The 26,308-nt window shown below is 43.1% G+C and overlaps 1 protein-coding gene across 4 annotated transcripts in view; it reads right to left on the bottom strand.

Annotated features, from left to right (window-relative positions):
• The window catches only part of scn8aa (sodium channel, voltage gated, type VIII, alpha subunit a), a 75,378-nt gene that overhangs the window by 11,822 nt on the left and 37,248 nt on the right, over nucleotides 1-26,308 (bottom strand). For 3 of the 4 annotated variants that reach the window (XM_086048126.1, XM_086048109.1, XM_086048118.1), the window contains exons 11-21: nucleotides 25,962-26,243; nucleotides 22,326-22,640; nucleotides 20,956-21,091; nucleotides 20,484-20,722; nucleotides 17,568-17,741; nucleotides 17,061-17,417; nucleotides 15,042-15,515; nucleotides 14,844-14,961; nucleotides 13,482-13,636; nucleotides 12,925-13,098; nucleotides 4,191-4,313 (exon numbers count right to left, since the gene is read on the bottom strand). In XM_086048126.1, coding sequence (XP_085904252.1) covers nucleotides 4,191-4,313; nucleotides 12,925-13,098; nucleotides 13,482-13,636; nucleotides 14,844-14,961; nucleotides 15,042-15,515; nucleotides 17,061-17,417; nucleotides 17,568-17,741; nucleotides 20,484-20,722; nucleotides 20,956-21,091; nucleotides 22,326-22,640; nucleotides 25,962-26,243 — 2,547 coding nt within the window. The remainder of the gene's footprint in view (nucleotides 1-4,190; nucleotides 4,314-12,924; nucleotides 13,099-13,481; nucleotides 13,637-14,843; nucleotides 14,962-15,041; nucleotides 15,516-17,060; nucleotides 17,418-17,567; nucleotides 17,742-20,483; nucleotides 20,723-20,955; nucleotides 21,092-22,325; nucleotides 22,641-25,961; nucleotides 26,244-26,308) is intronic. The other variant, XM_086048135.1, reaches the window with a different exon arrangement.

The following is a 26,308-nucleotide window of genomic DNA, read 5'->3' as shown; positions in this document are numbered from 1 at the left end:
CCATCCAGTGCGGAGTTTGCATGTTCTCCCAGTGCTTGTGTGTGGTTTTCCTACCACATATCGAAAACATGCATATTATCTTCAGTGCAGTCTACAAAGTGTCCATAGGTGTGAATGGGTCTGTGAATACTCGTTTGGAAAAAGAAAGAAAAATATAGTATTTTCATTCTGCTCTATTATTTTTTTTGTATCAATTCATCATGTGGATTATTCCTTATTTTGTCAACTAAAGATTCCAAATTCCAGTTATTCTTAATAACAATGTCCTTTGAACTGTGTTTACAGTATATTATTTCTAACAGACTGATGTTGTATTACATACCAGTATGATGTGTCCAACCTTACATCGTTCTACTAAGTACGTCGTCTCTTAAAATTCTCACTATGAGTTTGTTGCATGACTAGCTCGACTAATTCACACAAATCTATAGCAGTCAAAATAAAAATCCAATTTTAACCAGCCCAGATGTATTCTTAGCAGTGCAGTCTGATTGCTATGCTAACATAGCAGTGCTATTGTAATGGCAGGCTGACAGCTGAGCATGCATGTCATTGTTTTGCAAAGCCATATTCCCTCTCTCTGGAGCACTGTTCTCTCAGCAGGCCACCGCCACCATTGCCAATGTGCACAAATGACGTCAACAAAACTGGGCATCTTCAGTATCTGCACAAAACAGCATTAAAAAAGTCTTTGTTGCACCTGCTGAGAGAATGGCTCTCGTTGCAATGTGAACCACAGCTAAACTGTTTTCCAATATGCTGCTTGGAAAGCAGTGGAGTAAAAAAAATAAAGCAAACGAGGGAATATTGCTTTCCAAAACGCATAATGTGCACCAGCAGTTCTAGTACATGCGTGTTACATGGCATTGCGCAACCTCAAGAACCACTCAAATCAATAAATCAATCGAGAAATGGATAGTGGATAGAGAGCGAGAGCGACTGAAGAGATCATGGCAGAATGGCTGCCAAGGTGTTTGGTGGCTTTGTTGTCATTTGAAGTGCATTTCACCTAGAGAAGTCAGTAAAAGACTGAACGCACGTAGGTAAAAGGTGGCAGGAGTTGCATTGCTTAAAACAAAATCAAGGTAAAGAAGCAGTGATAAACCTGGTTTTAGACTTCATGTAACACTTATTATTATTATTATTTTATCGAGCTGAAATGGGCTCATGAGCGTTGAAACGTGGTGAACAACTGCCATGTGCCACATAACAATAATAATAATGATAATCATAATAATAATAATCACAATAATAATTAAGTCCATGTTACGCAGTAACATATATTTTTGTCATCATTATTGCAACTCCCCAGAATCTCTTTCACCTCTCTATTCATCCACTTCCCCATTCATTTATTTATTGCTCAGCGTTGACATCGGTCACTTCAAACAAAATGCCGTTAATATATATCGATAGGTGAACATCAACATTGTGGTCAAACTGATACAGCAGGATCTTTTTTCCCCTTTTGCCTCTCTTTCCAGCCCCACCACCACCCCCACCTCGAATGTCACATGTATTTATTCCACAAGAAAAGCATCTAATGTATGACTAGTGTAACATCCATACAGCCGATCCAGGGCCTTAAATGCCTGCTCATCCGCATTGCATTTGAGTCAATGGACAGCTCGTATGAATGAGCCTTGATGTACTTGATGATTGCATGCAGCTTCTCAATGCTTTATCATTTTTGGAAGAACCAAAACACCGTTTGCCATTCTTAACCCACAACTCAGAGTGAAGCGTTGATCGGGGGCCGTTCGCTTCCCGTGCAAATGGAAGGCAACAGGAAGCCAGGGCCTGCTGTATGCACTGTACGGTGCCATGACATGGACAGCTTGTGTGAAGTGGCAGCTGAGCATATTTGTCAGTCTTCTGCCTGTGCCCCAAAAAGGTGGGCAACATAATGGAATGAGTGGAATTAGATGAAACAGATCAGTGTGCAATGGCGGGCAGAAGTTTAACAAATACGCTGTACTCGCACCGCCGCAAAACTGTGAGAGGGCGCTTGTCTGCCTCAGTCCCTGACACTCCCCGGGAGGGAGTGTGTCGAGCCTTCGTCAGAGGCAGAGTTAGTGGTGGAACGGTAGGACGAGAGGATAGGGATGGTGAGAGTTAGGTGGGGTGGAGTTGGGTGGGGTGGACGCTGTACTGTGCTACACGTGTGAGCCTCAAGTGGGCGGATGTGAAGAACAGACAACCAGTCCAAAAGTAGAGAGAGCTGCGAGTGAGCGCGGGTGCATGGGAACTTGTGATAATTGACCTACGGGATGTGATAATCAATATATATTATAGGGAGTGTGAAGCACAAGCTTCATATTAATCAGCTTTTAACAATCTACAGGATAGCTTTTTCCCGCAAAGCTCATAATGCTATAAAAACAGCGGGCCCTATTTTGGTTCCGGGCGCAAGTATAGTGCAAAGCGCAGTCGAAATGTGCACACGGGTAGAGTTTTCTTTCTTTCTGGTGTTATGCTAGACTCCGCGCTGGTAGGATTGTGCGTTTGTGCACCATTGTGGGATGGAACATAGTGTTTTCCTGGCCAATCCTCGCAACATTGAAATTTGGGTAGTACGGAGCGCACGCCCAAATACGCCGCGCTGATATTGTGCAAACAGAAATTAGACTCGCTGGAGTTCGTGCGTGACACTGGAACGTAAACTACAATATCTCCCCTTTCGGATTATATAGTTGGCTGTGTGTGTGATGTGGGCAATTGGAGATTTGGACCTCACGGTCTATGTGTGTGCTTATAATGCGTTTTTATTGTTCATAACAGTGTTTATAATGATATAGTACTTTAAAGAGTTGTAAATCCTGAAAATAACGTTGTTTCATCAATAAAATAACCTCCACACCTGAGATGGGAACATGTGCTTTTAAAAAAACAAAAAACAAAAAAAAACCTTTTGTTTACCATGGATGCCTGCTGTCGCCTATTAGCATCATACCTAAATTTATATCTGTATTATTCGCTATACTCAAATTAACATTCTCAATTTAATTTAGCATCCACTTGAAAGCAAAAAAGCCCCTACAATTAAAAAAAAGTAAATAAATTCAGCCGTCAAGGGGTTCAATTGTTGTTACTTCTGCTGACACTCTAAAGAACTTGCGTGCCGTTAAGAGTTGCAGAACAGAGCTTTTGCAGCTTTAATGATAAAAAAAGGCGTATCGTTCAATACAGCACACACCGAAACATGACCACTGTGTCGAAGGATTTGAAACAAATAGATGTATTGACCCTAGTGAAAATGTACTTGCTTTTTTCTTTTTTTCACCCCGAAAATAACTGCTTGCTGTTCAATGTATGGACAGTGAGTATTCGCAGTGTTGATCAAATTCAGAGGACACCATTGAATCGCATCGCATTCAAACTCAACAGCAAATGCGCAACAATGTCACTGAATTGGACTGAATACTCAATACTGTGTCATACCAGGGAGATACATGAGATATTTTGTGCTTCCTCTACCTCAGAATCCTACAAACTTGTCTAAAAAAGGAAACAAAAACAAGCTCCTTGCCACCTTCCATTGCACATATTTAGGGTGTGACTGGTTGTCTCTACGCTTTGGCGTCCGGTGGCTCCCTGCTGGTTGCTGCTGACAATGCACTGAGGAATGTTGTGTGCTGGGGAAGGGGTGGTAGGTTATGGGCATGTGTATGGGAAGCTGTGAGGGAGGTAGGAAGGTACGTGCGGGTTGTCATCTTCATTGAAAGCAGTGGTTGAGAATCAGGCCAGATGAGGAGCTCATTTCCAATTGAATCACTGTGTGAGATGGCATGTAAGCGTTGGCACTGCAACTGGGACACAAAGTCACCAGCTCGTAACAATGTAAGAAGATATCATCAGAATTTCTCCTTTGTCACTTATGTGATGAGGCAGCTTTGCTATAAAAATCAATGTTCTTTTTTTTTTTAGAATGTTTTAGACAATCAATTGCAATGCATGTTGTTCGACTGTCACTACAGCTGCATCATGACTTGTTCGCTAACGCTAACAAAAATGAAAGGAACACATGGCACAGGATTGGAAAGGTTTGGCTTTCTGGTTTAAGAGAATCCCCCCCAAGTATTTTTGGGGGATTTTGTTGTTGTTCTTTTCTTGGTAGTTTTCAGTTTTAGCATGCTTAAACCTGTTGAATGGGCATGCGGAAGGATCAGCTGCTTAGCTTTGGATCTTACCCTCATCCCTTCAAAACGTGACAAGGCTCTGAGGGGTCTCAAGGCCCTTAGTGTCCTGAGTGATTTAATGGGCCCTAGATCGGAGTAGCCCAGCGCATTAGCTACAAGGCTGACTATAGACACCTACACAAAAAACAGAGAAGCAAAAGAGGTTCCAAACTGTTAGAAGTGTGAGATTATTCACTAAGGAAGAGAGAGGGCCCTGGCATAGACGAGGAGAGTTTCTTAACATACACACATAAATCTATGCGATGTATATGCATGTATAATATTGCATTTATGCATGCATAGACACTTGAAAGAGAAGGTCATTGTTTCGTATAGGTTTTATGTGTGTGGTGGGGTTTTAGTTGCAGGAGGCCAAGGGGGTTGTGAGTGTCAGTTAATTTGGGGCAAAAATCCAGTGTACCTGTAAAAGAATGTGGAATTGAGCGAGACGGAGAGAAAGAGTGAGTGATGGAAGGAGAGAGAGAGAGAGCGAGGGAGAGGGAGGGAAAGAGAGAGAGAGAGAAAGAGAGAGGGAGAGAGAGACATATGACTCAAATCAAGGGCAAATCAGGCAGAGAAGAACGTGACGCAGTTTAGTACAAGCGAGAAGAGCTGGGGGGGGAGGGGGGACACAGGATGACTTGGGGAGGGGAAGGCACGGGGAAGAAGAAGAGAGGTCACCCTGCAGGAGTCGATTAAACACCCAACAGATTGGAGAGCCTTACCCTTGCCCCTCTAACATTGTCTCTCCATGTCGCTCTTGGGCTCAAATCCCAATCACAATTTAAGAACAGACAAACTAACGGTACCTAAGAGAAAGAATACAAGTCAACATGTACAAGAGTGTCACTGGGCTGCCATCATTTCTCATACATCATGTAAGTTCAAATGGTCACACAGTTGTTGTTGGGGTAGGGGGTTCAAATAGGGGAGCCACAGTCACATGAACCACACACGAGAGACAGGGTTGGACACCTGATGGATTTGTAAACACTTGGAGGACAGCAAAACCTTACTGACTACAGTCCAGTTGTACACAATTAACAGCACATGGCAAGAAACGGATGCAGCCCCTCTTGTGTCAAATGTTTTAAGTGCAAAATGCAAATTACATGCATTCAACCAAATGATGACATGAGCCTAAGTGGCCTGTTTGTTAACCACGGAGCCCCTGCTGCTGCTGCCCGTAGAGCTGATCTAAGCCCATCACATTTACAGCACTGCATCGTTAACAGGAGGAGGAAATGGGTGATAGTGAGAGAGATCAATAATCAGCGCTAATGTTTTTTGATGGCCGCTTGGTAAGAAATGCAGCAAAGACTTGGGAGGATCACCTCCAGTACACTGCCGGCCATTACAAAGATGGACAAAACACAAGTCCCAAAAGTTGTACAATTTGAAGTTTTGCCAAAATTAACAAAAACAACTTTGGAGTTGGAACCATCATCACATTTCACCAACCAGCAGTGCGCCTCGTTCAATCTGATTTCAGCCAGCATCAAAGGTGTGCGTTTGTCTCGCTTGTTCTTTGACTCCTTGTGACTTTTTGTGCCACAAATGCAAAAATGTTGCTTCTTTTAAAGCCTGCTACGCACATACCAATAATCGGGCCAATTCTGAGCCCAATTCAGCACACCATACCCTATCCAGCAATTATCCCGCGGCATGGGGTGTGTTAACAGTGTAAATGCGGGCTCCGTGACAGTAATGTGAAAGGGAACGGTAGCCGATCAGGAAGCAAACCTGAAGCAGGTCCTGTTGGCGGACTCAAAAAGAGGAGCGACTGGTTGTGAGAGTTTGCGCCTGAGTGTAATACGTGTCTCACAAGTCATTCAAAAGAATAAAAATGACAAGAGGCGTTTGGAACCGTTGTAATTACCACATAAGTATAATAACAGTTAGCCTATCTTGTTTCATGTCTCCTTTTACAACTATTCTTTCTTTGCCAAAATAAGCGCATTATTTTGTTTTGCTAGGTTGTTACTTTCTATTTTTGATCCATTCTCTCGATTAGACTCGGCCAGTGGCATTGGGCAGCTTTTTTGGGTTTCTGTGACTGCTGTAGCGCATTTGAGTCTGTCTGCCATGGTTGAAGCACTGAATGAGGATGTAGACTACCTCTCATGCTAGCAGGGAACTGATTAAGCCCCGATCCCACTGAGAGGTGAACGTATGTGAGTGTTTGCGAAGGCAGCCAATGTTGTGTAATTGTCAGGGTTCGTTCAAGGTCACAAACATTCGCCAAATGTTCTCCGGGTGTTCCCCTGACATTCGCCTCTACATTTCTTGTCACAAGCAAATTTTAAACATGTTCACAAGTTGGCAAACCTCTAGAAACATTTGGCAAATGTTTGCGACCTTGCACGAATCCTGACAAACCTTGACGTGAACTAGCTACCTTCGGCAACACTCATAAATATTCACCTTCTCAGTGAGATAGGGACTTTAGCTGTCTACATTTGTCAATCGTGAACAGAAGGTAGGGTTTAATTTATTTATGTATTTATTTATTTATTAGGTTTGCTGGGTTTTAGCATTCAATATCATGGTTAAATACATCATATACTTTTGTGACAATGTTAAAAAAAAATTAGATGTAACGTTTATTACTTCTCCTCATTTAGACTGAATAACTTCTGCTCATACTTGTGATTAACAGAGGTGGGCACGTCAGTAAATTTTGTCGGTCCATCATTTGTCATTCACCAGTGGCCGGGCCACCAATCCGTCATCGTCCGTCGTTATTTCAAGTTGACCATTTCTATCATTGTCAGTCCATCACTCCATCATCATTATTTTAACCACGCTTTGGTCATCACTAAATTACAGTTCGTCACCGCTATTTTAGGACAGTCCATCACTGCATCATCGTTATCTTAACCACGCTACTGTCATCACTAAATTACGTTTAGTTACCACTTTTTTAGGCTTGTTAGAACTTCTCCTTCAGCGGCGGCGCGGCGGCAACAGCCAATCGGCGTCGAAAACGTCCTACTTACTACATCATACGCATTTGCAGCACAATTAGACACACAAATAAATAACGTTTAAAAACAGGCCGACACACACATCACGGTGATTGGTGAAATAAAACAACATGGGACAATGACATTGCGGCCTGTGGGACCGGCGAAAGGTAACACAGCCAGCTTCCTTCAATGGTCAGGATGACCTAAAAAAGCAGCAGGCTTGGAGAATGAGAACCGATATTCAGCACCACAGGTCACAGATTGACTAGCGACGTTCGAACTTTTTTTTTCCGTCGGAGGACAAGAAGCCCCTTCTCCACTCCGCTAGAAGCATTCCCGGTGTATTCACCCCGGCGAACAAACACCTGTGCGACACGCAGCGCGTATTTCCATCAGTCATCAGCGAAACAGCAGTCCATCTGTGACGGAGTGAGAAGGGCCGTCAGTACTGACCCAGTTAGTGACGATTCCAGTGACGGATGAAAACCTACTTCTGTCAGTGCTTAGTCCATCGTTTTTTTTTAAGTTTCCCGTCATTCGTCATTTGCCAATAAAACGGGCGCCCGTCACTAACGGACTGACGGACCTTCTGTCAGTACTGACGGAATGCCCACCTCTGGTAATTCATCATGCTACTTAAAATATTGCCAGTACAGTTAATAACAGTCCGCCAGTATTGTCATACCACTTACTGAGGCTCACATTCTTCTCGTCTTGTGTCACCTGTTCATTAATACAAATTGTACATATGTTGAAAGACTAGGGCTGAGGGGTGTAGCCGTTTCTTACAAACAAGGAAAATATCAATAGTCAACACATGAGTGCACCTCCAACCAGCGACTGACACCAAGTGACCAAGTGGTCAAACGCACCACATGGAAAACATAAACACCCAAATCTTACCAAAGTCACGTAGGGAGGATTGTATAGGCAAAATCTTCATTTTAACCGGTGTCAGAGGAAAGTCAGCAAAAGTGGTTACAGATAAAATTGTGGAGGGAAAAGCAAAGACTAGTAATTATTAGGCCAAGTCCATCTACTAGAAATCAATGACTTAGTTTTATGGATACCGCATGCAGCCTTTTAAAATAAAAATTTTGCCTTCATCTACGCTACAGTGTTTGGGGTATTTATCACCTTCAGCCTGACCCCATGGAGCGCACCCATTCGGGGTGCCCGGCATATGGCCCCGAGCTGGGCCAGCTGGGTGGGCGTGGCCTCAGTGTCTCGGCGTCCTTCTGCAATTCAAGGCCAATGACATCTGGGGCTGTGATCCCGGATGACGACAGCGCAAAACAAACAGAAATAAAGCCAACTAAAACCAGAAGGGAAAAACACAATAAAACCATGAAAAATAATCTGAGTGGAAAAAGAAGGAATGAATGAAGAATGACACTTGCTAGGCTCGTGTTCACACACTGCACCTCAATTTTGAACCAAAGTATATGTACATTTAATCCAAATGTTAAAGGGGACATATTATGGAAATGTGACTTTTAATTGCTTATATACAAAAATGTGGGTCTCTGGAGTGCCTGCCAACCAATCAAGGGAGAAATTATGCAACTTTGTAAATGCCTATACCTTTCCACGCACAAAAATGCAATGTTTTTTTTTATGAGCACTTGTTTATTTTCATAGTAGCCACTCATTAAGAAAAGCACACTTGATATTGCTTGTTCAGCACGGGGGGGCTGGGAGAGCAGTGGCTCATTTACATGAAACAGAAGCACCTCCCCCCAAAACAAAGAATTTTAACCTGGCCGATAGAAGTGAATGTTAAGTGTACTGTCATTCTTTATCCTTTGTCTACTTTGAGTGAAGAGTGTCAGAGACCTTTTATAAGGGCACCTGCAAACTGTTTTAAATTGTGCCCCAAAAATGCAAATATGTCTCCTTTAACATGTACAACTTTACTAGAGCAACATTTAACATTCAACACTAGATTCTACATCCGACGCTCCCTGCTGTTCACATCAACACTGCAAAGCAGACACAAATGTGGACAGACAGACAGACAAGAAAAAGATGCAGTAACAGAAGGGTGATGGAGGAAAGAGTCAGGTGCATCCACACAAAGAATAAGATGGGCTGCTTTAATGATGGTGCCCCACCCCGCTTTGCAAGTTCACTGCAACAGTTGCAACCCACAACACAGCACAGCAGAGGCCACAACACCAACCACCACAATTCAAACATTTTAGTTTTTTTTTCTTTACAGGGGGAGCGCTAGTGAAGACCAAACTTACCGCTGGGCGCCTGTCACCCACCATCATTACATCTCAGCAAAACATCATCACATTGTAGAGGTTACACTTTCCAGAGGGAGTGAGGAGGGGGATGTGGGGAAAAAGGTTGTCACGCTTCACAGCACATTCATCACTGATGGCTTGGGAAGCCGCACCAGCCCAAGTGCTTGCGAACACACCTACTGAGAGGGAGACTCCAATAGCAACAACTTGGAACAAAGCGACCTCTAAAGCAGGGATGGGGAACTCCAGTCCTTGAGTGCCAGTGCCCTGGATGTTATATATCGTATGTGTCCCTGCTCAAAAACACCTGATTCAAATGATCAGGAGGAGGGAGACATACAAAAAACATCCAGCATACTGGCCTTTGAGCAACGGAGTTGCCCACCCTTGCTCAAAAGTCTATGTGGAATCCTAACATTAAAAAAAAAAAAATGGCCGCAAGCATACTGTATACAGTCAAGCCCAAAATTATTAATAATCCAGCAGTAAGAATAATTTCGGTCTTGACTGTTCGCAGTCAATTAATTTTAAATAGGGATAGGCCTACAGTCAAGCCCAAAATATTATTCATACCCCTCAGTATATATATATATATATATATATATATATAATATGTAGATGTGTGTATATATATATATATATATATATATATATATATATATATATATATATATATATATATATATATATACACATCTACATATTATATATATATATATATATATATATATATATACATCTACATATTATATATATATATATATATATATATATATATATATATATATATATATATACATATATATATATATATATATATATGGGGGCATTGTGTGTACTGTATAGCGAAAAATGATTTGTGCATTTATATTAACAGATGACCTTTTGCAAAGCCACGCCCTGTAAATGCAGAGTGGCCAATCACAGTGCAGTACAAAATAGAGGTCAGACATATTCTGGTTGCGCTACATTAAGATCATTATATATTATAGAATTTTCAAAAACGTTTTAGGTACATTTAAGCAAAGCAATCGTACTAGTAAAATAATGTTTGTTTGTTTTTTCTGTTGGCCATTTATTAACCAAAATGCTAACATTATGCTACTAACGTGAGACCTAGTTGGCCCATTAGCTTGGTGCTCCTGGTTGGAGTGTTTCTATAGGCTTATTCCTTTTTGCTTTTGAATGATTGTAAAAGTGGGCAGCACAAAGGCCAACTAGTTACGTATGTCTGCCTCATAGTTCTGAGTTTCAGGGTTTTAATCTAAGATCCGGCCTTCATGTGTGGAACTTGCATGTTCTTCCCGAGCTTGCATGGGATCCTTTCCTACATTCCAAAATCATGTTAGGTTTACTGATAACCCTAAATTGTCCAATATATGCCCTGCAAGTGAGTGACGTATCCCCCCCTTTGCCCAATAAAAGTCTCATGGGATCGGCTGAATGTCTCTGATCCTAATGACGATAAGCGCTATATCAAATGGATGGATGAATAACAGTAGTAAGCTAAGAGCATAGCTAACTTTACAGAAAGTACTGCTCCTTGACATCGTTGTTGCCTTACAGTACTTGGTTGACTTTTGCTCTTCTGTAAAATATATCAGTTAGCGTCCATCTCAGTTTGTTTCGCATTAAGTGACACAATTCAGATGTTTTGCTTCCAAGTTTCAAAATCTTGACGTACACTGTGGCAATGTGAAAGAGAAAAAAATGCATGGAATTAGATATCTTCAGTGCCGAATCAGCCCTCTTAGAAATGCTTGGACATGCTGATTGGATATCCCCTAATTGGCATTTCGACCAGTTGTTGACACTTGTTTAATTATTTACACCTGATTTGTGCATTTGCATGTGCATTGTTTCATCTATTTCATCACGTGTAATCTATACGGAAATGGAGAGTAAGAAATGTAGGCATGAAATTTATTGGAGTTCCATTGAACCTGCACTGTAAATCCACCCTTACTTATTTACTTGTGTTACTTTGATCCGGTGATGTAGCCTTCAAAGGCACCTACACACCCTTCTGACTGCTTCCATCTCAAATATACTTTTTTTTAAAAATGGCATTGAGTTTTCTCAGACAGGAGCACTGGATTTAGCCACAAGAGCTAAGGAGGGTTTGTCTTAGCAAAAGGTCAGTGACAATTGTGGGATGTTGACGCTTGTGTTTGCAATTGAGTTTTACTCCGCATGGTGGTCACTGACAGGAGTTCATTCACAGGTTTGAGCTGAGGTGTTGGACACTGTGGAGAGACATTTAGTTCAAGAAGAAGGACAGAAGTCAGAGAAGATTTTATCCTTTTCAAATGCCTACTTTATAAAACAAAAGTTTTATACTTATGGAAAATTCTTCCACTTCCATACATTGAAATCATTCAGCAATAAGCTAAGATAAAATGGTACTGTCTAAAGTGTAAATGGTACTGTCTAAAGTGTAAGTGCCTCAGAATAGAATGATGAATCTTCTCTTTTTCTGGTCCTTCAAACTTGACACAAGACACAAGGAGTAGAAAAAGAGGACATTGGTAGGCTCATATCAACAACAACTACAACAACTTCTTACAAGTCAGACAAGCAAAGACACTTCTTTGAAACATCCCACAGCTCTGAGCGTCACTTGAATATGGCTGCAATTAGTAGGCGAGTTAATAATTGTTTGCAACAATCATTTCTTCAAATGCTATTTCAGAATGTTGCATCAGTCAGAGAATTTGGTCCTGTAGTGAGTATTGTGGCACATACAGTACAGTATAGAAGCGTCTCAGAGGAGCAAACCAATCACAAAAACTTGATTGATCGGGAGGTAAAAGGCATGTGTCCATTTCATGTGGGCAGATGCACAATGATATTGTAAAATACACTCAGGGCTCCAGACTACCCCTGAATGGTGGCATGTTGCCCCTAAAATTTGAGACAGTGCATCTCAATTTTTCATCTAGCCACGCATGCTTAACCAGTAAATTTGCTGATATTGTTTTTTTGAACACTTGAATATCTTTTGTTGCTGACAAACTTCTGCTCCACACTCAGAAACAGTGAAAATGAGTGGAAATGTGAATAGGTACTTCGCAAGGCAATTTGTGATTCATATGCGCCCCTAAAACTTCAAGCTAGGGGCCACTGTGCTCCTTGTAAACAAAAAAAAGTTAGTCTGGAGTCCTGCTTATACAATACTATAAAAGCATCTATTAGAAATTAAATAGACCACATGCCTTTACACCCAGTGAACCATCATTACATTAGCAACCTAACCACTGTCAGTTGACAATAGGAAGCTAAAAACATCAGATCCTACATCAGTATGTCTAAGTACAAAGTATATTCACATGTATTTTTAATATCCCCAAAACATGACTTTATTCGCAATATGATGAACGCAAGCAGTAACAGTGTTGCATTGGCATTTAGTTATTGTTATTTACTTGTATTAAATGTAACGTATAAAGATGCAATTTTACATGTGGACCAAGGTGTGGTGGCGGGGTAACTAAATGCTCTAATAGAGACAAGGGATGCACTTACGTCCACAATGAAGAAGTCCAGCCAACACCAAGCGTTGGTGAAATATTTGACGAAGCCGTACGCAACCCATTTCAGCAGCATCTCCAGGATGAATATGTAGGTGAAAACCCTGTCTGCGTACTCCAAAATGATCCGGATGGTTTTCCTTTGCTCAATGTACACATCCTCAAAGGCCTTTGGGAGAAACAAGACACAAATAGGTTATGCGCAAGGGAAGCATTATCTCTGGATGATTTACAATCTTGCTAATGAAGTGTGTGCAGCACCATGACCAACAGTGATTCACAGGGAGAATAAATCGCTGTGATGCATTTCAGGTAAGTACAGCTAATCACGATGTGCAGAAATCTTTGCTGTTATTCAAGTAGCATTTGACACACTTGGGAATAAGCATCGTACCCCCGCAGAAAAACAACCCTAATTTGATAAATGGTGCAGTCCATTAACCAAGGCAGGGAGATAGAACTACAGTCTGATAGCACCCCTCCCATTCCTACAATACACTGGGCTGTAAGTACTCAAATCTAATAAAGTGCATTCTTTTGCCTCCGACTCACCAGAGCTCCACTGCTGAGCAGGATCATAAAGATGATGAGCGTCTCAAACCAGTTGTGCTCCACGATCAGGTAGCAGGTTTTCCTCAGGAACCACCAGCTCTTCCCCCAGCCCATGGTGATGTCGACATCGCAGCACTTGTACTTAGCCACGCACGCTGCGCGCACACAGGGGGAGACGGGGATTCTACTGTCAGCAACACAGGATGCGTGTCTCTAAAGAAGGCATCATCCTGTGCTAAGTCGCAGATTACAGCAGGGTTTCAGTGGGACTGTGCCCTTTTCTTGCTTGATTAGGTGCCTCATATAAATAGGTCGAATTCATTAAAGAGCTCAAGTCCTGGATACTTCTGGGAGAACAGGTAAAATTACAGAATGTAAAACCTTGATAGTGTGTTAAAATATGGCAACTGACTTTGCTTGCATTATTGAAAAGCAATTCCGGCCGGTATGAATCGCTGTATCGGGACATCACATTGAAAGTATGGCGATAATATTGTGGTGTCAGTTACTCTGTGATTCCCATCCCTTAAATCCAGTACACACAGGACCATAATTGGGCTGATTTTGAGCTTGATTGCCACTCAAAAGACATTCCGCACAATAAAGGTGACAACCAACCACCACAATGTTCCCCTGAAAAGCTAACAGTTAGCCTAGCTAACTACTACTACTACCACTACTACTACTACTCTTTCTTCTTTTTTGTATTTTATGGCAGTCTGGATGCCCGGTGGTACCACTCTGTCACTTCCAAGTCCATGTTTGGTACTAGAAGGGACATTTGGCTTAGGGGAGGAGACTCCCACTTGAGGGTGGAGATATGCGATGTGCTGAGTTAGTTATCTCAAATACACTTCACACAACAAGAACAGTAAGCACGCACATGACCATAGTTTCCTCATCATGTGTGGGGCCTCTCTCATTTAAATTCTTTTTAGATGAAGATGTACAGTAATAATGCTAATGATAATAACAATATCCATCCATATAATAATGATAGTAATAATAATAATAACAATAAGTTTTTATTCAATTAATTAAATCATTTAAATAATAATAACAAACCCGGGCTTCCTAGTGACCTGACTGAAATTTCTGACTGACACATCCCCCACCGAGTACAACAATATTCCCAATGTCTTTTAAAATGGCACACTGCATATTCACACATATCTTGAGGGCATGGGATCAGTGACAGGGATAGAGAGAGTCAGACAGTGATGATAAACAGTGGGCATGCTCGAGTGAGCCTTTATAATGAAACCGTCCTTCACCCAGCTGCTCTATCATTGTCACTCAGCCCAAAGGGGGTCTCGGTGCGATGACTGGAGGTAATGGGCGCCATGGGAGCGGCGGCCTCACCATCTGTCCAACATGCTTCTGGTTCCATGTATTCCTCCACCGGCTCCACCACTACCACCTCCTCCACATCTGGCTTGATGTCAATGGTGCTGCCCTCCGACGAGCTGGTGTCGTCCAGCTGAAAAGACGCACATGTTAAAAAAAAAAAAAAAACAACAACACCAATAACATTGGAAGTGGGCTTTGAGTTGTACTCACCTCTTTGCTGTTCTCATTGTCTGACTCGCTGCTGAAGTCCTCCGTATTAAGGTTCTCAAAGTCAGACTCCCCGACCGCAATGGGTACGCAGACCGTCAGGTTGGGGTTGTGGATGAACGACATGTGGTCTTCATCGATCATATACTTGCCCACGCTGCTGCCAATGCCGCTGGTCGTTCCGTTGCCGTTCTTTGCATAGTCCAGATCTCGGTTTATGTCCACCCCGGTATGGTTGGCAATACAGTTCAGCTTCTTGTCGTACATGTCGTCCAAAGGCTTCTGCTCGTCCTCCATGGGTGGTTTCCTCAGCAGGCTGGCCACCAGCAGCCGCATCTTGGCTTTGAACCACGCGATGCCTTTCTTGATGCGAATGACGGAAATTTGTAGATTGTTAAGCTCGCCGTCGTCATCTGTGGCTGCCAAGTTGTCTGCGCTGAATGAGCTCAGCAGCAAGGCAAGGAACAGGTTCAACACCTTTGCAACAAGGACAAGGAGAAAATGTACGCCAATGTTGTAGCAGTTTGGGCCATCGTCAGAACGCATCCATCGAGTAAAGACGGTAACCTTCAGGGCCAATGGCAATATAATATTCCAACAATACAGTGTGGTTTGCGATTTGTTGGAAGAAAATCTGACTCGAGAACCATGAAGCATACACATTTAAAAAATTAAATAATTCACTACAAAAATATATATCACTGGTGTTGGGCCGAAACATCCTATGTAAGAATTTGTAAATTGGTATTTTGGAAAAAAAATCTATACTTTTGCTCAGTCCATATTTTTTAATTTATTGATCAAACTAAAGTGGGGCAAATGGCTTGCTCTCTAACGGCTGAACAAACATGCCTTTTTTTTGGTCGACTGAAAAGTGCTGATTTTGGAGGTGTGAGGATTGGGTAAGTGACATGTACCGTCATGCGCCAACAAATAACCGGCGATGGTTGTATGTGGCCGGCATGCGCCGAAACTTAGTTGGCGACAGGTAAGCAGAGCTGCACCAAGTGTTGTTGGATGCACCGATTATTAGCATTCTCTTCCAGCATTAACTTTTAATACACGGCACATACTTTATTGCTTGATGAAGTTGGTGATACGCCACATGCAGAGAGTAAATGAAAAGTGTAATTCCCCCTGAGGGAATACATGCTGTCTTCATGGGGGCTTGCGCCCTTCATTATCCTGCTAACACATTCTGTACTTTCATTTGTCCATCAGAAGATGGGATAGGGAAGGCTTGCATGCAAGAGGGCCTCCTCTTCATTACAGGCTAATTTGAATAAAACAACAAAAAAAGGGCATGTAAAGTGTTGACAAAACGGTACCTTGACTCCTTGGAACTGTTTAAAATTGTGAAAACAATGCATAATATGTTACTGCTATGTGATTAGGTTGTTTGCATTTTATTGTCTGGGATTTGTGTTCTAGTGTGATTTTAAAGATGCTTTACAAATTAAGTGCAATATTATTATTTGTTTACTTTTAAAAAAATGTATATATACATACACACACATATATATATATATATATATATATATATATATATATATATATATATATATATATATATATATATATATATATTATACATATAAACATTCATTCATTCATTCATTATCCATACCGCTTATCCTCACAAGGGTCGCGGGCGTGCTGGAGCCTATCTCAGCTGTCTTTGGGCAGTAGGCGGGGGACACCCTGAATTGGTTGCCAGCCAATTGCAGGGCACACAGAGACAAACATCCGCACTCACAATCACACCTAGGGGCAATTTAGAGAGTCCAATCAACTTACCATGCATGTTTTTGGAATGTGGGAGGAAACCGGAGTACCCGGAGGAAACCCACGCAGGCACGGGGAGAACATGCAAACTCCACACAGGGAGGCCGGAGCCGGGATCAAACCCACGACCTCTGAACTGTGAGGCGGACGTGCTAACCAGTCGACCACCGCGCCGGTCACATATAAGAAGGTTTGTGATATATCACAATATGAATAGTTTGCTCAACACCTACTCACCACCAAGTTGCCAATGACCATGACCATCATGAAGACAATGAGGCACATGGCCTGGCCGGCCACCTCCATGCAATCCCACATGGTCTCAATCCACTCGCCGCACAGCACCCGGAAGACAATCAGGAAGGAGTGGAAAAAGTCGTTCATGTGCCAGCGTGGGAGTTCGCAGTCAGCGTCGATCTTGCACACACAGTCTTTGTAACTCTTTCCAAACAGCTGCATGCCCACCACGGCAAAGATGAAGACGATGATGGCCAACACAAGGGTCAAGTTCCCTAAAGCGCCCACAGAGTTGCCAATGATCTTGATCAGCATGTTGAGAGTCGGCCATGACTTGGCGAGCTTAAACACTCTCAGCTGGAGAGAGGGGGGAGCGACGGGGGTGCACCATTAGTCGGGTCATGTCAAATCATTAAACTCTACACATAGCATGCATTTCATTTTCCCCCCAACATGAACATACGTCACAAGCTGTGTCAATGTGCTGTTGCTAAAAAGATCATTTACCAGTCGGAATGACCGCAGCACTGACAGACCCTCGACGTCAGCTAGAGCCAGCTCTACTAAACTCAGCGTCACGATGAAGCCGTCAAAACAATTCCAGGCCTCTTGGAAGTAGTAATAGGGATCCATAGCCACTAGTTTGAACATCATTTCCCCAGCAAAGATCCCAGTGAACACCTGACAGGAGGGAAGGCAGGAAACAAGGGCAATAATTAAAAACGTGATGGGACTGTGAAGATGACTTTTGCAATAGTGAGATTGGCAGACAAAATGCAGTATGCATAATATAGTGGCGGCAGCTCCATCTCTAAGGACTTGACTTGAGGACTCCACAGTACACGTTAAAATGAAGCTTAGGACTGGACTGCAGGAGAAATACCAGTGAGGTACTTGTGCACTGCCAAGGTCGCAAACCCCTTTATTCTGACATCTGTCCTTACAGATCAACAAAGCACAACAAATAAATACAAAATTAAAGCAGCGACAAGTGACGAATGGGCACTTGCACCCCCTTTTTCATGGCAAGATATGGTTCAAACGTAAGACTTGCTTCTTATGAGGCTCACTTAGGCAAATTCGCCAGGTGGAGTTCACCTAAAATGGCTAACCTCCTGTTATAATTGGGCATGGGCTCTTATGTGAGTCCTATTATGATAGACATATCTCCACCAAATTTTGTGTCGTCAATTGGTGAAACCGGTGTTTGGCAATGGCAACGGGGGCATTTTGAGGACCCCTGAAAAACATAAATTCTCACTAAATTAAAGAGGCTTGCAAAAATCAGTGCTCCAAAAAGCCATTCATTCATCAGGATAATAAGAAACATTGATTCCAACAGGGTCTTTCCATGGCTCTGTGCTTGGCCCCAAACTAAAGGGAGCATTCATTTGCAGGATGGAGACATTGGGTCGGATAAATATCATGAAGGATCACTGTTGGGATAAGACAAGTAGTTTGTAACATTCATTTGGGCAATTCTAATTGTATCTACTGTAAACAAGTAAGGTCCAAAAAGACAATAATACTGTATGTGTATATCTTAAACATTCAACAAAGGAAAATTAACCAAGATACTTGCTTTCTTCTTCAAAGTACTGGGTTGTCTTTTCCTGCCTTGTTTTGGGGAGGTCGGTCTTACAGTGAGAAACCATGAAAACCATGCTGCACTCAATGCATTAGTGGGAATGTCAAATGTATTTATATAGCCCTTAATCACAACAAAGTCTCAAAGGGCTTCACATGCCCAATGAATGAGATGCCCCGACAACAACAACAGAGAAGAAACAGGCTCTCCAATATTTACTCCTGCACGGCAAAGAAAGTAACTTCCTGCCCAAGGAGACTGAAGGGCAGCAAGACAACGGAGTGATCCGTCCGAGCAACCAGCAAAGTCGAGACGGTGACGTGCAATACCAATGAATCCAGAACTAAGGAACAGCCACGGGGTTATCTAAGATATCCTTAAAAGTTACAGTGACCCATGAATAATATATCTGCTGGACCAATGAGCAACGATCAGTGGTTTACGTCACCCGATGGGAAAATGCCAATAGTAAGTCGAGAGCGAAAATGTGAACAGTGAAAAAGGTCATCTTGACTTGTTTTGTCACCCTATTGGGTGTGTGAGATTAAAATGGAACTATGGTACAAAAAGCAGCAGTTCTATGCCGAGCCCCTCAAAGGGAGAGGCTGGTCCCCATGCAGAGGAAAGTTATTTTTGCCGCTTGTATCAAGGAACTTGTTCTTTTGGTCATGACCCACAGCTCGTGGGCATAGGTGAGGGTAGGAACATAGAGTGACGGTAAATGGAGAATTTAGCCTTTAGGCTCACCTCCTTCTTCTCCATGACAGATCGATACAGAGTTCGCATCACAGCAGACGCTGCGCCAATCCGCCTGTCGATCGCCACCCTCCCCTCACTTGTGAACGAACAAGACCCCAAGATACTTGAACTCCTCCACTTGTGGCAGGATCTAATCCCAACCCAGAGAGGGCACTCCACCCATTTCCGACTGTAGGCAATGGTCTCAGATTTGGAGGTGCTGATTTTCATCCCAACCATTGCGGGTTGAAGTTCGCAGCTTGATGAAGCCAACAGTATCACATCATCTGCAAAAAGCAGAGATGAAATACCGAGATCACTAAACCGCACACCCTCAACACCTCGACTGCGCCTAAAAATTCTGCCCATAAAAGTTATGAAGAGATTCAGTGACAGAGGACAACCTTGGTGGAGTTCAACAGTCACTGGAAATGAATCCAACTTACTGCCACCAAAGCAGACCAAACTCTGCCACCGGTCATACAGGGACCAAACAGCCGATATCAGGGGGTTCGGAACCCCTTTCGCCTGAAGCACCCCCAACGGAAATCCCAAGGAACACAGTCCAACGCCTTCTCCAAGTCCACAAATCACATGTAGAGTGGTTGGGCAAACTCCCATACACCCGCGAGGACCCTACCGAGGGTGTAGCGCTGGTCCACTGTTCCACGGCCGGGATGAAAACCACACTGCTCATCTTTCATCTGAGATTCGACTTCCCGATGGACCCTCCTCTTCAGTACCCCTGAATAGACCTTACCAGGGAGGCTAATCTAATGCTGCTCTTTGTTTTTATTTGGACTGTGTTGGTTGCAAGTATGATTTAAAAACATTGTTTCTGTGTAAATATTGCTGCTCAGACAGTTTAATTTCCCTGACAGCGGTGAATGAAGTATCAAATAATCAAATGATCTGCAATGCCTTGAATTTCACTGCACAATTTTGACTTATGGGTGCGGGGAAGAGGTGGTGCAGCATCTCTATGATGTTGATGAGGCTCAAACAAACATGTCAGCTTACTGTGTGTAAAATAGTAGAGGATGCATACAAGGCTGGTTCCAAGCCCGCGAGAAACATTTGCATTGCCACTCACTCACCAGATTCCCCACATAGAGCATGTCCTCGAAGTCGGGTGTCATGGGGTAGTGCTCCATGGCCATGAAGAGCGTGTTGAGGACGATGCAGATGGTGATGGCCAAGTCCACAAAGGGATCCATGACTATCAGGTTGACAATCTCCTTAATCCTCAGCCACGTGGGGGAGCATTCCCATATGAGGAATGTGTTTGAAAACTTATACCAGCACGGTGGACATTTGCGCTGGGACTCCTCCAGTTCTGAAGACATAGCGCGGATCAGACGTCACAACCGAGCATACGTGCGGGCGCGCGATGCAAGCCGACATGCAAAGGTCTTGAGTGACAGAACAATTGTATGTATCTGTATTGCTGGCTGGCTATGCAAAGCGGATAAGCAGGAAATACATGTCAAACTAACCAACCAATAAGAGCAGCCCTAGTTAAAGAATAATGAAAGAGCAGGTTAAAAAGCTGGGTTAAAGAGGCAGTACCCTCCACTAGTGTGTTGGTAATGACGCTCATGACACTGTTGGCCCGCTCTTTCCGCCCAAAGGAGGTATTGAGCTGGTCCACAGACACCATCAGGGAGCCAGACAGCTTCTTCTTCACCTCAACCTCAGTAGTGGGCTGTCAGGGGGAGAGGAAGAATCAAGCACCCATGGAGAGGACATGAACACCATCCCACATCACCACCGGTGGCTGGAGCGGTGAAGCGGACAACATTGGCAGTAAAAAGTCGTCGTGATTGTTGGGGGAAGGCACGAGGCATGTTTCAATTTTGTGTGTGTGTGTGTGTCAAGGCTTGTTAAAGGACCTTTGTATGCGCTGTAAATTCATGTAGAGGTGAGATTAACTACTCTGCCTAATGGCAAATTTTGAGAGGTTGTCCAAATTAAAAGACTTGGCTGTCAACTACTTCTCCAGGAATGCATGTTGGGGCTTTTCATGCCATTGCAATATCATGGTTTTGGCTTGCAAAATGATGGTTCTGTATGTTGCTGTTTACTTTTATGAATGCAAAAGTTGGAAAGAGATAATAATAATAATAATTCATAATAATAAGCGCATCATTCACATCAGTCCAGTTGTCATGCATGAGCATGCTCCAAGTCAAAGAAGAGAGGAATCTACAGACTCATTTGTCATGCTTTTTTTTTTTTTTGTTTTTTTTTTGTGGCTCTACCATGCTAACTATTGCCAAACTACCACAGAAAATCAGTTCAGTCATGTTAATCAGGAAGTTTGGAAAACAGAGAAAGGTCAAGACATACAAGGACAGCAGCCCTCCTTTTCTATTTAAAATATGTTACTTTGAGATGTGATCTACGCATTGGGGAAGCAGATCAAATGTCTCTGCTGGCTGTCTACTCCACCTCCTACTGTAAGGCTACCCACACAGACTTGCAGAGGCCCTGGATGCCCGAAGGAGGAACACAGCAACACACTGCCATGGAGTATGTTACGTGTGGCTTTCAAAGCGGGCTAATGGTGAATTATCACAAATGTCGGGTGTCATTTGAGAAGCATTCATATTTTGCACCACACCCTGACATTCAAAATAATGAATAAGATAAAAATTGCCGGAAAGTCAGTGACAGACCCAGTTGCACTAACCTATCCCATGTAGGGCTGCCTTAAGTATGTTTGTTAATGACTCCATCCTTTGCTTTACTATGGAGGGGAGCATACACCGCAGGCGTCGGGGAGGGGAGAAGGGGGGCGGGCGGGGTGAGCGCTGAGCCAAGAGATACATACGGATTTGCAAAGATGACAGATCGATCAGAAGATCAAGAAAGAGAGGAACGGACAAGAGGGGCATCGGGGTCCATGCCTAGATAGGTCTGCTCATTGACTTCCTTACACTGTTGTCAGTAGCTGCCTTATCTATTTTCACCTCAGGCAGAAGGCGTCCACCGGGCCCGGGGCCGATGAGGGACACCACGCCGTTGCAATCCACCGTGCTGTTCCTCTTCCCGTGGTAACCACTATAGCTGCTGCGCCGGTACGGGCTGAACAAGGACCCCCGGCGCTCCTCGCATTCCTCCACCGTGCTGTGTTCGTCGTCCGCAAACTCGTTCTCTGAACCCACGTCCTTGCCGCGGCCCTTGAAACTGAAGATGCTGCTCTTGCTGTTATGGCGGGACAGGAAGGGAGAGCCTGGTATGCTGAGGAGAGACTAGAAGGGAGCAGGAATAACACAGGTGAGGTTAGAGATGAGATGCGGGCAGAGCTGTCACAACTTAGTGAAAGAATGGAATGGGGAAAAAAAAAGGTTGTGGCGCAGTACGTTGGAATCGTGGTTAGCATGTCCTCCTGACAGTTGAGGTCGTTTTAGGTTCAAATCCCGGCTGGGCCCTTCCCGTGTGGAGTTTGATTGTTCTCCCTGTGCCTGCGTGGAATGTTCAGCTTCCTCCCCCATTCCGAAAATATGCATGCATGTTAGCTTCATTGAAGACGCTAACTAGTCCATTGGTGTGAACGCTTGTTTGCCTGCAGGTGTGACTGGCCGAGGACCATTCCAGGGTGTACCCCGCCTCTTGCGTAAAATCGGCTGGCCTAAGCTCCAGCTCTGCGACAACCATAATGAGGACAAGCGCCAGGTCAGATGACCATGAAGACAAGTAAATGAATTGACAGATCGCTGGATGAACCGATGGGGACAATGGGACAATAAACGTAACCTGCCATCTTCTCCCCAAAGTAACTGCACAAACAAGTGGGGGCTGGGGGAGGGGAATGGTTGAGATGGTGAATGTTTTAGGTCAGCGATAGCTAACACTGCAAAGGTCAGACTGAAATGCAGGTGGCCAAAACGACGTTAAATTAGATGAGACATCACAACGTCAATCTGCCAATATCGATCAAGCTTTGATATAAGACCCTAACAGGCTCAAATGAAATGTTTTGCAACGCTCTGCCTGAAAGGTAAACAGCAATTGCGGGCAAGCACGCCACATTACATAAGTCCCATTTTGTTGCTTTCAGAAGCCCACACTATGCAACGATATGAGCGCTGCCCTTGTAAAGCTGCAGGATTGCTCCCACTGAAACATTCATGTCATGACTGTGAATTATTCAGAGTCTGGACGTGGGCACGTCTACACATCTGGCCACTTTATATTCTTCTGTACGCAGATCCGCACTGTCGCCGCTCAATACCAAACTCGTTCCTCGGATGACAGTGAGCATAAAAGGGAAATATATTATTGCCGATTCAATTAGCTCCGCACTCCTGAGCCATTCTTGTCCAATGAACAACGTTGGACACAATTTAAAATCATCCTGAAGTTGCCGAGTGCACTGGTGGTTTGATCTTGTCAACGCAAACCTTAAGAACAATTATGTTGAAAACCGCTTATAGTGTTCACATATAATTGACCGTCCATTGGGTGCCCCCTGCTTATGTTATATGATAGCTTGTGTTCATTGTTTGATACAAACCCACAATTTTTACCAAGGTTTGAACTAGAGTTAAGCAAGACTTATTTGCTTTTGTACAAGAACTACGACGTTTTGCCGTTTTGGTCAGTGCTTTTCTTATTTGTGTGAACAGTTTTGCAAAAACAGCCGATAGCTACCCAAAAACGTGCTGAAGCCATCAGAAAAAAAATGTACTACATGAGCTGTCACCACAACCTCACTGGATCTCATTTCATCCAGCATCAAAAGATTAATTCTGCAAGTGTGTTTTGCTTTTCTCTTTGGCTTTTCTCAACACTTATTGTGAAACAACAATGGAGGAAGAATATCCATCAAAGGTTATCGTGAAGTCAATGCACTTGTTCCGTACTTGAAGCAGGAAATGCTCCGGCTGTGTCTAAAGTGCTTTTTGTCCAGTGTCATGCACAAGTGTTGCTTCCTGCACGTTTGGCGCTGTTATCACTTTTATTTTGATAGGCAGCTACTAACTGTTGTCATTGCATTGTCGTTGGCTTCATTGAAATTATAAGACAGTATCGAGCATCTGTTTGTGAAAAAAGGACTTTGATTTAGAAGGACCACTAAGTGAAGTAGACTGCTACATTAGCTTTGCGGCTGGTTTGCTGCCATTTGCTTATCAAAACATAGTACAGTGGAACCTCGAGTTAAGAACGCCCCTTTTTACAAACTTTTGAAGTGACGCACGCATTTTTGTTGAAAATCTGCCTCTAGTGACCTACATGTTTTATTATGCGAACCGTCGCAGCATGGATGAGCAGGCGGATCTGTGTTGTGCTTCTCGCGCGATTTACGCTAACCATCGATGGCTCTGTGTGTAACTCAATTCGTCAGTTGTGCTGTTTTTTTTTCTCTATTAATTAGATCACAGAATGACTTATAGGTTACGGTTGGCTGTAAATGCCCAAAAAGCATATAGAACTCGATGACTGCTGCCCGCAGCAGCAGACAGAAAGTTGGTGTGTGTGCAGTCGGAAGTTCTGCTTACACAGATGCTTCTTCCAATCGCAATTCTAACAGTGGCCACCTAGATTTCTGATTATTGTGTACTGTAATTTAATTTCAATTTAATGCAAGTTTAATATTCATACAGGTTTAGGCTATTCAGGAAGAACATTCAGGAGAGGACGATGAAACTCAAGATAGATAGATAGATAGATAAATAAATACCGGGCCATTTTGTCTTCTGTCGACTGAAAATGACATCACAACTGCTCACAACGACCAATCACGGCTGATCTGTTTTCTGAATCTGGACCGTGATTGGTCGTTGTGAGCAGTTGTGATGTCATTTTCAGTCGACAGAAGACAAAATGGCCGCCCCCAGAGATGGCTAAAAACGAGTGCATTTTGCTGCTTAACTTATATTCCACAAACGCAAAATTAAACAGAATGCCGTGTTTCGACTAGTGGGCCTGCTGGGAACATATTCTTGAAAAAAATATGTTTGGGTTCACCTACGCTTTAAGGTGTGAAAAAAACAGAACAACAATTAGAAACTAGGAAAAACAACTGCATCTATCCAAGATTGCTCTTTTATTCTGGAAGGAGACAATTTATCATAAAATGTAAATATAATTTGGGGGCTGGAATCATTTCAATGGGAAAAGTTACCACGATTTCTGAATGTTTCGAATGACAAACGGGGTAACGGTACGAGATAAGTTAGTAACTTGAGGTACCACTACCCCTGTATTGTTTTTTCATGTTACATTCCAATGTTTTCCATGACTTGTAGATGATTTCATTTTATACTTGTATGACAATGTTTCTTCATTCAAGCTTAAGAAGTGTTCAATGGTGTTGTATTGCTTTAAACAGATGAATACTGACTATTAAGTCATTGTTATACTTGTATGACAATAAATAATGTTGAAATGTAACTTAAAACATAACCCGACAAGTTAAAGGCTTTATGGTGGTGACGGTATTATCGCAATGGATTGAGAAATGTGTTTTTACCGTCGAACAAATTGAAAGTTGAATTAGTGTCACAGAATGGGTCGTTCTGGAACTTGGAGATCGCACTATGGACAGACATTAGAGATTTGCTCCTCACCTGGTTCATAATAGAAGATTTTCGCCCCAGTCGGTTATCGGGAAAGCGAAAGCGGCTCCTCTTGCTGCCGTCGTCCGACTCGGACTTGACAAACTTCTCGCTATCGCCTTTCTCCTTCTCTTGCTCTTTCTGTCGCCACTTCTTCTTGCGGTTGCGCCGCTCTTTGGCACTCTTGGAGCTGAGCTTGGACATCTCAGAGGAGCTGCATGACAGCCGCCCTCCTCCATCATCTTCGACCGCATCCTCTGATACCGTTCCGGCTGAGGTTGCCATGGCAGCGGTCTAACGATAAACATAAGCATTAATAGCATGTAACAGTAACAGTAGGATGACTTTCTCCCCCAGAA

Source organism: Filicampus tigris, chromosome 1 (genome assembly GCF_054856515.1).
Source record: "Filicampus tigris isolate MCC_2025a chromosome 1, RoL_Ftig_1.0, whole genome shotgun sequence".
NCBI lineage: Eukaryota > Metazoa > Chordata > Actinopteri > Syngnathiformes > Syngnathidae > Filicampus > Filicampus tigris.
The sequence above is the reverse complement of the archived record's forward strand: the minus strand, read 5'-3'. Positions and strand labels throughout refer to the sequence as shown.